A 13696-nucleotide genomic window follows, 5' to 3' on the forward strand; every position below is an offset into this window, starting at 1 on the left:
TGAAACCTGTCAAAACCAGACTCTCTCTAAACCGGAATTCCCTCAAAACTGGACGTTTTACAGACTCCTTTTTAAAAAAAACCCAGGACAAAACTTAACCTCTCTAAGCCGGATCCCTCTTAAACTGGACATTTGTCTTGGTCCCAGGGTGTCTGGTTTAGAGGGATTTGACTATAATAATAATCAGATATTGTGCTTAAAGAAGGAGATAAGCTTAAATACACTAAGATTGAGTGCTGGGAGTGGGATCAGGATATTCATATTTACAAAATAGACTAAATTGCAGCATTTGACAACTTGTTTTCACTAGCTGTCGGACATTGCAATATTTACTGGCCAAACATTGAATAAATATCACTAGCCATGGGAGTGGGGCAACCATAATCTAGAAGCCCTGAATAATCTAGTATGTAGTCGGTGTGTTTTACACAGTAAATGTAAACTGATGATATTTTTGTGTGTTTTCAGGTTATCTACGCTCTGAACACAAAGAACGATGAACACGAAGCCGTGCTACAGAGCGTCAAGGAGCAGCATGAGACCGAGATGCACCAGCTGCTGGCCGAGACCAAGGAGAAGGTGGAGCTCTACCGGTCGAAGATCAGCGCCGACTCGCAGACCATGACCAAGATCCGATCTCTCGAGGAGTGCATCGACGAGCACGAACGACACAGAGCCCGAGCCCAGGAGGACATCGAGAACTTCAAGAGACTGGCGGAGGAACGGGAGTGCAACCTGAAGGTGGAGCACTCTCAGAGGATTCTAGAACTCTCACAGCAGGTCCTGGACATGAAGCAAGAGTTTGAGGGAAAACTCGAACAGTTCGAAGAATGGAAACAGAAGGTGGAGATACAGAAGGCTAGGGAGACTGACGAACTCCGACAGAAATTCGACATAGAGAGGGATGAATTGCGACATTTTCATAGGACGCAAAATAGCGATTGGTTAAACGAATGTTCCTTAATAGAAGAGAAATTTAAGGAGGATATAGAAAATTATAAGAATCAAATTGTCGTACTGCAAAGTGAAAAAGTTCAAATTGAAGAAGAATGTGAACAAAAATTGTTAAAGGCACAAGCATTTTATGAAAAGGAACTAGCGGCTATAAAATCGGACCAGAATGCTTCTATGGAAGCCGAGATTCAGTGTCTGAAGGAACAACAGGAAAACATGAGGAAGGATTTTAGTGCTATGGAGAGAGAGCTCAAACTCCAGATTGATCGTTTAGTTGAGCAGCTCACGGAAAGTGAAGACACAGTGGAAAAATACAAACTAGAAATTACAAAGCTCACAAATTGCCTAAACGACAAAGACAGCAGTTCAAGTTATCTTAATGAGCAGGTGAGGATTTTTTTATCTCTTCTGTTTTTCTTACATGCCCAATGGAAAAAACAATATGTTTCATTTGTGGTATCACAGAGCAATGCCCCACATTATACATTGCATATTGAGTTAAAAGCCTCTGATTGGCTACTCGATGTAACTTGTATCTCATAGCCAAATTGTCCAATGAAATTAACACAACCAGAAAAAAACAGTGACATGCATGTTCATGTAAATGAACTGTGCAAATGCAAATATATTGTAAATTTATCACTTTCAGTTTTTAAAAAAAAACCAAGGGGTCGAATATATGAAGCCTGTTTGTCTTAAATGCTGCTGTTTAAGCATATTGTAAATGTATGTAGTTACAGTGTTCGAAATAAGCACTTGTTCGTTTGCCCTGTCGAGTGAAAATTTTGCTTCGTACTTGTAAGCAAAATGTACCTCAATGGTTGTCCAGTGGACAAGTGAAAAAGTTCAGTGCAGTGTCATTTTGAGCAATCAAAAACATCACCTTACACTTGAATAAAACATACATGTATCATATATTTGGACAAGTGGAAATATTGGCAGATAAGTAAATTTCTAGATGTACTTTTCTGGTGGACTAGTGAAAATATTTGTAGTCATTTGTAAGTAACTTTTGAACAAAACTGTCAAGAGCCATTATGAATGATCCATTATACCGGTATTAAAGGTGCTATCTCAATATTACCCAATGACGGCTATTGCAAATCTTCTTTTTTTTTTCTTTGTTTCTTATTTTTAAATAAACTTGATTTAACATTTAAAGAAGACACCTTTAACAATATGCCCATAAATGATTATAGGAAATAATTTTATCTACTGGTAGAAAATACTGTTTTTTAATGGAGAATCTTTACCACAGCTTGCATTATATAGCACCTTTAAATTGTTGCAAGATTGTGTAAATTTCTAATGTACTTACATTGAATTTATATTCAGTAAATATGCTTGTCATATTAATCATTTATGCTGCAATTCAAAATAATCAGTTAACTTGCTGTTTTAAATTAAAAGTTTATTTAAAGGTAAATGAAATTGACATATCGATCAAAATGTGTTATAGTCTGTTCCAATAAAGGTCACAAATCACCTGTATACTGACATATTTAGTTTAATTTCAAGAGTAAACACCACCTTGTACATCAATGAGAGGCCAAACCAGTAAATGCTAAATTAGGTAAAGTATCATTGAATGGGTATTTACAAATATTTACTTGTCAGTTTAATATGAAAGAAATAATTGACGAAAATCATTTTTATTCTATTTCCGACACTACCATAGGGAAAACACTATATCATAATTATGTACATCAATGCCTGTGGTCATTATAAATGACTAATAAAATATTTCTACGATTAAACTTACATGTAAGTATTAAATATATTTTCTTGTTTAGAATATCAGTGTCTGTATCTATCTATAGTCAATGTGTTTCTGGTCATCTTAATATTTATAAGAAACCCAAACTGGATTTTGTCTTCAAATAATCTCGTATACACATGTACGAAAAAAATAATAAAAAATTAGGAAATAAATAGAGGATAATAAATGAGTTTCCAGTTATTATCAAATTTATGTCCAGAGTGAAATAATTTTCAGTTGTCACAAGCTTTAGCAAGTGACGAATAAAAATTATTTCACAAGGGACATAAATTTGAAAATAACTGGTACCGAGTTTGTTATTCAATTTATTACCTCAGCTGTTTTTATTCTCTAAAAGCCTTTATTTCCACACATATGCACGTATGTGTATAGAAATGATGTAAACCACTTTACACACTGTTCTGAGTATTGCTATAACTTTGTAATTTAATCACGTTCATAGATAATTTTTTTAAACAAAAGTTATCTTTATACGCCTAAAAAATCTATAACAAATTACATTAAAATTTACATTTTGTTATAAATTTAACACCCAGAACTGAGAGATGTAAACGCAAATTCTTTAAACTACATGACGTCATTTTGTGTCTTTGCCAAATCGTGATGCTTCATATTTAGTACCGACAAGGTCATTGGTTTGTAAGCATCAAATCGTCCAATAGTATTGTTCGTTAGACCAATGCAGAATATTTCTTACTGAGAAAATAGAGAAAATATTTTCCCTGTTATGAGTGACCGCTGGGGTAATAAAATGACATTTAGCCTAGTACAAATATTACAAAGATCAGAAACACATTTAATATACAGCCACTAATATTTTATGCAGAAAAATATATTTGATATGTAATTACAAATGTTAAAAAGTCTCTTATAGTCGATAACATTTTAAAAATTGCAGCAAACTCAGGAATGTTCCTGTAACATTATTTTATCAGGTAGAAGTTTTGAACAAAGAGGTTTCAAGATTAATTTCGAGACTTAAAGATGTTGAGACAGACCTAACAAACTCACAAGGTCGATGTTCTACCCAGGCTGATGATTTGAGAGAGAAATCAAGTAAGATGTTATTTAATATTCTGGGGGTTTTGTACCGTATGTATATTTAAGATGTACACTCATTTTGTGATGGCAATTTAGAATACTTGTCGCTTTTATCACAGCACTGGTGATTGCCAGCCAAAACATTGAGTTCTCGGCACTTCTGCATTAACCACAAAGTAATAAATAAACGGGTTGAATCTTTGCATGTATCTAGTAGATTCTACACATGTATGTATGTAAATAAGGGAAATATATTTATTTGACTTTGATGTTGCTAGCTTTAATAGTGTTTAATAATAACTACAGTAAGTTATTAATTTGTTATGGATGTGTACATACACATATTGTAAATAATTTTAACCCTTTCTCTTCTACATGTCTATAGATGTATGTTTACCCATTGTTCTGTCATTCTATTGAGATAGTCTAGACCAGTTTGGTTTGCAGGTTTGAAAGGGTTACATGGTGGTGAACAGCTAGGACACACATGTTGTATGTAGACCAGAAGTACAGCTTCTGCTTGAGCTCTGACAGACTTATGACTGACACCGTGCCAATGTTACATTATAACACATACATTTGTTTGTTACAGGCAAGTTGGGTGAGCTGGAAGCAGTCACTATGCATCAGACCGACTTGATAAAACAGCTCCAGGACCAGCTATCCATGTTAAATGACAAGCTCAAGTGGCTGGAAAGCGAGCGGAATAATCTGATGAGGCAGCGCGACAGTCTGACGGAGGAGCAGACATCACAGATGAAGAATCTCGAACAAGTACGACTGTGGATTATTTTTTATGGCTTAAACTTTTAGACTACTGGATTAATTTTTGACACAAGCCATGTTGAGTGGGTACAAGTTTATAATTTTTAGTCACATATATTCACTTAAATAAGTTCTAAATATATAAAATAAAGTTCATATTTGAATCGGTAAGTATTATTTTTGTGGGCTTTTATAATTTTTATTGTATTTTAGATCAGTTAATGTTGACTAAAATTAGAAAAAGTCATGTTTATTTACCGGTGCAAACTGATTGTAACTGATGATCGATGATGAACTTCATCTGATTCTCAACACTACATGTAGCTCCTAATACATTTAATTTTGGAGGAACAAGGTACATACTTGAGGAACTATGGTCAACGACGGTCACTTTTGGCACCCTTGTTTTGGTTTTGTACTCAATAAATAAAACATATCAGATGGTAATTTTTTGATATGATATATTTGACAAAAGGTACTTTTAATTTCTTTCATCTTTTAAAACTTAATATTTTGTCCTGAATTATGAAAAATAAAAACATACTGACCTATAAACAGCGCTGTCTGCTTGTTATCGAATTTTGACGGGTCATGGTTACTAGTAGTAGACCAATTTTAATTTTAATGTGGCGAATCATTGTAATAATATACATGTACAGTCAAACCTGTATATAACGGCCACCCAAGGGACCTAACAAAAGTGGCCATTATAGAGAGGTGACCCTTATATACAAGTTCAAAATTAGAACCCATATATTAAAGAATATCACAACTGTCATAAAAAAAGATGTCGCATTTTTAAACCATTCCCACACTAGCTTGTTTATGTCATCATTGGCTGTTGCTTTCTTCTGCCTTTTTCTTTCGGCTGAAACATTATTGTCAAAATCGGCCAGAGCATCAGCTTTCCTTTTTAAAATAGACTTAATCTGAAAACGTCCTACACCAAAATGATCGGCGATCTTTCGCGCACTTAAAGTGCCTTTCTCAGATTTGTTAATAACGTCGATTCTCTGTTCTAACGTTAAAGTACGATTTTTCGGTGGCATTTTGCATGCAAACGTATTCGTTGATATATTTCACAAACGCTAACATTGACTTGCAGAAGATATTTTGTGTAATTGAAGGTTATTACCCATGTGGCATGTTTGACTCGTTGGTTTGTTTCATGTCACCGCTAATCCTTCAGTGGAGTATGACCGTTGATTACAGCTGAATAAGATCAGGAGTCGCTTAAATAATCCGAACACGGGACATCTGCAATGACCGCCGCCTTCAACAATTCATGTTTATTTAACAATCATGACTGGCTAGACACAATGAAACACCTAACATAATACCTCATTTGTTTAGTTTCTCGAGACTCAATAGAGTGACCATACATACAGATTACATTATGTACAGCCAATGGGAAGTCATCTACTATTCAGTGAGGATGCTGAGAACCAATCGAATTACCCCACCAGTAACGGAAGTTACTGAGTGTCCGTTTGTTTTTCAATTACGATCAGAGAATTACAATGGAACTTTACTTTGACAGAAAATAAACCCAAAGCTTTTACATGACATGGCCATATAAACACATTTAATTTATAATTTTAAAGATGACTGAAAAAGTAAAGACATAAAGCAAAAAACATCTTTACGACGATCATCTTGTGACCGTTATAGCAAGTTCAACCTGTGATTTTGGGTGGAAAATAGTGACCGCTGGCCGCTAAGGACAGGTGACCGTTATGTACAGGTCAAATAAAGAAGGAAATGCATTGGGGGGGATTTATAGTGGCCGTTATAGGCAGGTGACCGTTATGTACAGGTGACCGTTAGACCAGGTTTGACTAGTTAATTTTGACTTTTAATGTCAGTATTTCAATGACGTCATTTACATCTGCTTACAATAACAATACACTGGGTACATATCGTTTCCGTTTTCAGAATGCTGGAAAAATTCCAATGCAAAATTGCTATTGAAAATGTTTTGTTTGAACATTACCTGAATGTATTTGAAAAAAATCTTGTACCTTTTATGAAATTTGGATTTCACATGAAATTACCGTGAGATATGCTTTATTTTTATTGTGTACGAAGCCAATACAATAGTGCGAAAAGTGACTGTCGTCGACCTTAGGGTCAGTACCATAACTTTAAAGATTCAATCAGATATGTATAAATATTTGGTATGAAATTTTCAGTCACTGGAGGACTTGTCCATAGAGAAGCAGACTCTACAGCAGCGGTTGGAACGGGAAATCAAAGGTGTTCAGGATCGGTCGGCAGAGCGGGAAAAACTGCTGCTGGCAGAACATGCTGCCCTGCTGAACAAGCTGAACAGAGAACACAAGGAAGAGATCGAGAAAATAAAGACGGCGTCTGCAGATGTGTTGGCACAAACCAAAGAGGTATGTACATGTAGGTCTAAAACAAGTAGCTGGTGACTGGCATTCATTTCAACTTATTTTCGCGCTTATATCCAATTAAGGTTCAAGCACGCTGTTATGGGCACACACCTCAGCTATTTGGGCTGGCTGTCCAGGACAGTGGGTTAGTTATTAGTTGTTAGTGGTTAGTGAGAGAGAAGAGGGTGTAGTTGTCTTACACCTACCCATTGAGCCGTTAAAACTCGCTTGTGGGTGGGAGTCGGTACCGGGCTACAAACCCTGTACCTACCAGCCTTATATCCGATGGCTTAACCACGACACCACCGAGGTCGGTCTGACTGACATTAAGTTATTGGAGTGACTTACAAGTTTAGTTGATACAAGAATGGCATGGTTATGAGCCATTCACAATTGTCAAACCTTTTACAAGTGTACAAAAGTACTCTCTTGTTTTTCTTCCCCTCCCCACTCCTTCCTTCCTTCCTAAAAATACATGAATACATTTTTATAAAGCCTGATTTTGCAGGGATATGTTATTAGCATTGGGTGTTGGTTGGCTTGTTTTTGAATGGCTTTTTGGGAGGAGGTGGGAAACATTCACTGGCATTGAATCCCTCTTTCCACCAGTATACATTCTGTAGCTGAGGACAGTGTTAATAACAAACTAGTTTGTTAGATGGTGGCTATTTTAGAGATGATTTTGTTTCTTGTGTGTTAGATTTTATCAAACATACAAACATAGTTTTTGTTATTTCTTAATTAATATTATGCTTTACATATATGCTTTACTTCCTAGAAGATGGGCGGGATGTAGCCCAGTGGTAAAGCGCTTGCTTGATGCGCAGTCGGTTTGGGATCGATCCCCGTCGGTGGGCCCATTGGGCTATTTCTCGTTGCAGCCAGTGCACCACGACTGGTATATCAAAGGCTGTGGTATGTGCTGTTCTGTCTGGGATGGTGCATATAAAAGATCCCTTGCTGCTAACCAGAAAGAGTAGTCCATGAAGTGGCGATAGCGGGTTTCCTCTCTCAATATCTGTGTGGTCCTTAACCATATGTCCGACGCCATATAACCATAAAATAAAATGTGTTGAATGCATCATTAAATAAAACATTTCCTTCCTTTCTAGCAGATATGTTAATTGTTTATTTCTTACTAGGTAGTTTCTGTTCTGTTATGTATTAAGTTTCAAGCACCCTGTCTGTATTTCAGGATCTGGAAAAGAAACTGCGAGATGAAACCGCTCGTCTCACCTTGGAGAAGGAAAGCATGTCAAACGAGTTCGAGAGAGTGAGAGCAGAACTCTTCTCAAAATTACAGGCAGCAGAAAACGAGGTGATTTTCAAACTATCTCTTGTACTTCGGTCCCTTTTAGATAAAAACCACATTCTAATCAAAACAGAGATGTAACATTTATTAGTACTCAAATGGATATAATGTCCTCAATGAAACATGCAAAAAAGACTGAGCCATAAATATTTTGGTCTACTAACTTAAAAAAGACATACATGTAGTTGTCTCCAGTTATCTCCCCCCATGCGGCCTGCTCTCCCGACGCATCTACCAGCACCAGGGCCAGCTGAAGAGAGCGAGGAGGAGGAGGATGAGGAAGATGATGATGTACATAGGAGGAGGGGAGATTCATCGGAATCTGATGATTCAAGTGAGGAAGAATGCTCTGATTCAGACTAATCGCATCTCTGTCATATGTCATAACAATGTGTAACATAACACAAAAGTATGATTGGTGACTTCTAAATGTGTTTTAATTGTGTTAGGGTGTCATTTATGAAAAACAAATGGCCAAAAAGTACCATTTTCAGGGTAAAATGTTTTTATTGACATGCTTTAAGTGGTTTCATTTGATAGCTGTTCGATGTACGGCTATTAAAAAGAGCTTATCTTGAAATATAATTAGTTCTCCTGACATAAAACCCCATGTCTTCCTTCCCATTCAAAAGTTGTGTTTTTGCTTTACCGGATGGTGGCCATCTTGGATTTCTTGGTCAAACTGGTGTCAGCATCGGAATACCCGTGGTCAGTTTACCTGAAAAAGTGTCTTCATACATGATTCTAGGTGCTCTTGTTCAAAAGTTAATTTTTCACAATGGTGCCGGCAGCCATCTTGGTTTTGGCCTTCTGGCGAAAAATGCAGGAATTTTTGGGAGGGACCTGGGGGCTAATTGTTTTATAAAAGGGCCATAGAAGGTAAATCAATCATCAAAACATGTTAGCCAGAGAATGGTCACGGAAGTGCTATACTGGACCTAACTATATTACTTTTGCCGCCCTTCTCACCTCCTCCCTGTTTTATTATTAGATAATTATTAACAGATTGCATATACATGTCTGTATAATTAATCATATGAATGTACAGTAAGTTCCACTGGTTACTGGATGAATTCTCAAAGAAATGTATTTCACATTGTTACTGAGCATCAACACTGCTTTCTTCACTTGTAGATATTGTGTACAGAGGTTAAATATAGATCGCAGGTTTGTGCTCTGAAAAATAGGACTGCCTGGAAAGGAGAATACAAATATTTTGCACTAAATATCAAAACGATAGATCAGGGTTTGTTTGTTTGTTTAAAACTTACTTCCAACAAAATCAGTCCGTGAGACTCATTATTAATCCATTGTTTAGCTATTATTATTTGTAAAAGAATTATTTGAAATTGTTTGATAAGTACTAGTGTTTCATGTTTGGGTTGGGGTTTTTTTTCGGGGGGTATTTTCTGGTATTTTCTTCAACTTGCAAAACATTTCAGATCACTGCTAGGCATATAGAGTTATGCCCCCTTATCAACAAGTTTCCTTTTTGGTCGTTTTTACAGTTATGTTCTTACATAGTTTTGTGTAAAAAAAAAAAAAAAAAATCTAAATGACTGTAAACCAGGTAAAACTCCTCGAGCCACTAGTCAACAAGAATGAACACGGTTTAAGAAGTATTGCAGTTATTTGTAAATAATTATTTGACATTGTTTGATATATTAAATAAAATAAAATAGTGTTACATTTTTTTTTTTATATTCATTGTAAACCATCATTGTAAACCATGTGTAGCATCTTGATCCACTAGTCAAAGAGAGTGAACAAGGTTGAAGAATTATTACAATTATTAATAATTATCTGACATTACTTGATATTAGTGTTACGGTTTCTCCTCTTATTTATTGCAAACCAGGTGAAACGTCTTGAGCAGCTAGTCCAACAGAGTGAGCAAGGTTTGGGTTCCGCGTCCTCCCATCTCCAGAGTTTGAAGGACGCCTCGACGAGACTCAAGTCAGAGCTGGACAGCACGAGAGCAGATCTTAAAACAAGCAAAATAGCAGCAGCAAATCTCAGGGTGAGTCAGTCACTTAGTAGGAGAAACAAAGAGAATAACTGGTTAAAGACTTTAGATGTGGATATTACGATGACACATGCTGCAAGGCTTTTCCGAGAGGCATTGGTTAATCAGTCGGACCAGAATAAAGACCATATCAGTTATTCAATCTTACTATAGTGATAAATACATTTTGAAACCGTGTGATAAATGTATTTTGTATCGCATATGTGTGCGATCTGGACCGGAATTTTTAAGTGGGGAATTCCCTTTTTTATTTTTACTGCAGTTAGCGCCTTTTATTTACTGACGTCATATATGATTTACAAATGATGTCACATCATATTTGAAACATTACACGAGGCTTCCACAGAGTATGATTCTTAACGTTAAGTAAATCTATGAAAGTAGATTTGATCATAGATTTAACAAAGTGTTTTTATTACGTTAAATTAAAAACCGTTTTTGTAAAACATAAAAGAAGGTATGTACTATTACACTCGTTTATTTTGCAAAAGAACATGATAAATGTATTTTGTATCGCATATGTGTGCGATCTGGACCGGAATTTTTAAGTGGGGAATTCCCTTTTTTATTTTTACTGCAGTTAGCGCCTTTTATTTACTGACGTCATATATGATTTACAAATGATGTCACATCATATTTGAAACATTACACGAGGCTTCCGCAGAGTATGATTCTTAACGTTAAGTAAATCTATGAAAGTAGATTTGATCATAGATTTAACAAAGTGTTGTTATTACATTAAATTAAAAACCGTTTTTATAAAACATAAAAGAAGGTATGTACTAAATACAGAACTTCACATACATTAATTTCACTTCCTATTTATTACACTCGTTTATTTTACAAAAGCACCTGCCACTCGACCACTACGCGGTCTCGTGGTATATATTCTTGCGCAAAATAAACTCATGCAATAAATAGGAAGCGAAAACAACGTAGTTCTGTATATTTATTAGTCGGCTACCGATCCAACCAGAGGGATTTATAGGTTTCATCTCTGTCCATCTGTCCCACATATGGTTTTCAGGATATTTTATCGCAATGCCTCAAGATATTGAGCTGAAATTTGCTGTGTAAGTTACAGATCAAGTTCGACTTTCATAGGGATTTACGCATTTTTGACAGTTATGGCCAGATAAAGTTGGACTTGTCACAGGAATTTATTCAAGGGCCATAACTGTCAAAAAGGAATTTATACATGTTTTACAGAGTTGTGGCCCTTGAAATTATCATAAAAATGTGTTGGGTCCGGTGGTGGACACGTATTGCTTTAACAGAACTCTTAGAATGCTTGTTTATCCTGTAATCCATCCAGCATTTTGCCACACACATTGCATACAATGAATCTAGAAAGTACAGATATTTTGCCCATTAATGTCCCACAATGATAATGTCATATAAGATGTGTGAAAACATTCTTTATACAATATTTTTCCATGAATTTTTCTGTTGTTGAGAAAAATAGTTTTGGGATGGAGAAGCAGAAGTCATGTCATTCAAAGAAAAAAAAGTCCTACCAGCCTGAGTTGAGCTTTCTAACAGATTTGGATTTTGCACAAGTTGATATGTATCATTACACATCTATTATTATTATTACAGTAATTTTTGTGAATCTGTTTGGTTTGTTTAACCATGTTTATGGTCTGTTCGATTTTACATATATGACGTCAGCATTTATTTTGTAATATTAAAAGTAAACTAATTCCAATATTGTAGACCTGCTTCTGTGGTTCCTAGTAAAGGTGGGGGAGGGTATTCTCACATGATTTGTTGTTGAGACTGGAATCTAACATGCAGGAAGTGGTTTTGATCACTAAATTTTGTGTGCTTCCATTTCGCTTGTGACGTTCTATCATAGTATGACTTAACACAAAGACATACCTATTTTCTGTATTTATTATAAACATACACGTACATATTTCCACAGAAATACAGAAAATATGAATATACAAAATTTACTGATGTTATAATGTAAGAAAACAATTATTGACCATATTTTAGGCAATGCTATGTTTTATAGACTTGAGACGTCAAAACATTTTGACATGTTTGTGAACAAAGGAACAAGAAGCACAAAGGGATATAACTCTTGAAAAGTGTATTTTAATGTGTGTTTATTGACAGAGATCTTATGATTTGTAGTAGAGAATGGAACATACTCTACAAAAAACGTTACAATTTATTAAGGGGCGGGACATAGCCGAGTGGTAAAGCATTTGCCAAATGCACTGTCTGTCTAGGATTGATCCCCGTCAGTGGGTCCATTGGGCTATTTCTTGTTTCAGCCAGTGCACCACCACTCAGAGCTAGGTCTGGGTGAGCAAACAGTTTCGCCAAAATTATTTACAAAACTTCACAAATTGCAGAAACCAAGTTATTTTCTAATAAAATATCAGTTATTAAATGTAATTTTTTCGTCAAATTAAAATAAAATTTGCAAATTGTTTTTAAAATTCGCAATTGCCAAATTTGGCGAATGCCAGAGCTAGCCCTGCGACTAGTATATCAAAGGCTGTGGTATGTACTATCCTGTCTTTGGTATGGTGCATATAAAAGATCCCCTGTTACTGATGAGAAAATGTTGCGGGCTTCTTCTGTAAGACTGTACGTCAAAATTAACATATATGACATCCAGTAGCCGATGATTGATAAATCAATTGTTCTAGTGGTGTTGTTAAACAATAGATTTTAACTTTTTACTTTACAGTTTCTTAGTTCGCACATTATGATTTGAGTCGCTTCTACAAGTCGTTATTACACATCATTATAACTTGATAACCTCCCACTTACACAAAGTTTTCTTTTCTTATCAGTACCGGCCTCGGTGGTGCAGTGGTTAAGCCATAGGACAACAGGCTGGTAGGTACAGGGTTCGCAGCCCGGTACCAGCTCTAACCCAGAGCAAGTTCTTAAAGGCTCAATGGGTAGGTGTAAGGCCACTATACACCCTCTTCTCTCTCACTAACCGCTGAGCAACTAGCAACTAACCCACTGTCGTGGACAGACAGCCCAGATAGCTGAGGTGTGTGGCCAGGACAGCATGCTTGAACCTTAATTGGATATAAGCACGAAAGTAAGTTGAAATGAAGTGAAATCTTGTCAGTTCATGAGAACGGGATGTACAGTAGCTTAATGGTAGAGTGCTTTCCTGGGTATGATGGGTCGTGGGATCGATCACCATTAGTGGATTTAGGTTTTTTTTTTCCCCTACCAAATAATGCTCCATTACTGGTATGTCAACGGTGATGGTAGGTGTATGTGCTGCCCTTTCTATGGGAAAGTGCATATAAAAGATCCTTCCTTGCTGCTCTTCGGTTAGAAAAGTCTTATGTGGTGGCAACAGGTTTCCTCTTTTCTCTCTCGATCAACTGTTAATGTCAAAATATGTTTGCCATATATCAAGCACCAAATAGCCATATATA

The 13696-nt window shown here is 36.1% G+C and overlaps 1 protein-coding gene across 1 annotated transcript in view; it reads left to right on the forward strand.

Moving 5' to 3' along the window:
* Positions 1-13696, forward strand: part of LOC121382690 (protein FAM184A-like) — a 78214-nt gene that overhangs the window by 5764 nt on the left and 58754 nt on the right. The window contains exons 2-7 of the mRNA XM_041512231.1: positions 469-1341; positions 3670-3790; positions 4368-4549; positions 6733-6939; positions 8132-8254; positions 10107-10268. Of these exons, the coding sequence (XP_041368165.1) occupies positions 469-1341; positions 3670-3790; positions 4368-4549; positions 6733-6939; positions 8132-8254; positions 10107-10268 (1668 nt within the window). The remainder of the gene's footprint in view (positions 1-468; positions 1342-3669; positions 3791-4367; positions 4550-6732; positions 6940-8131; positions 8255-10106; positions 10269-13696) is intronic.

This window comes from Gigantopelta aegis, chromosome 10 (genome assembly GCF_016097555.1).
Source record: "Gigantopelta aegis isolate Gae_Host chromosome 10, Gae_host_genome, whole genome shotgun sequence".
In the NCBI taxonomy this organism is placed as follows: domain Eukaryota; kingdom Metazoa; phylum Mollusca; class Gastropoda; order Neomphalida; family Peltospiridae; genus Gigantopelta; species Gigantopelta aegis.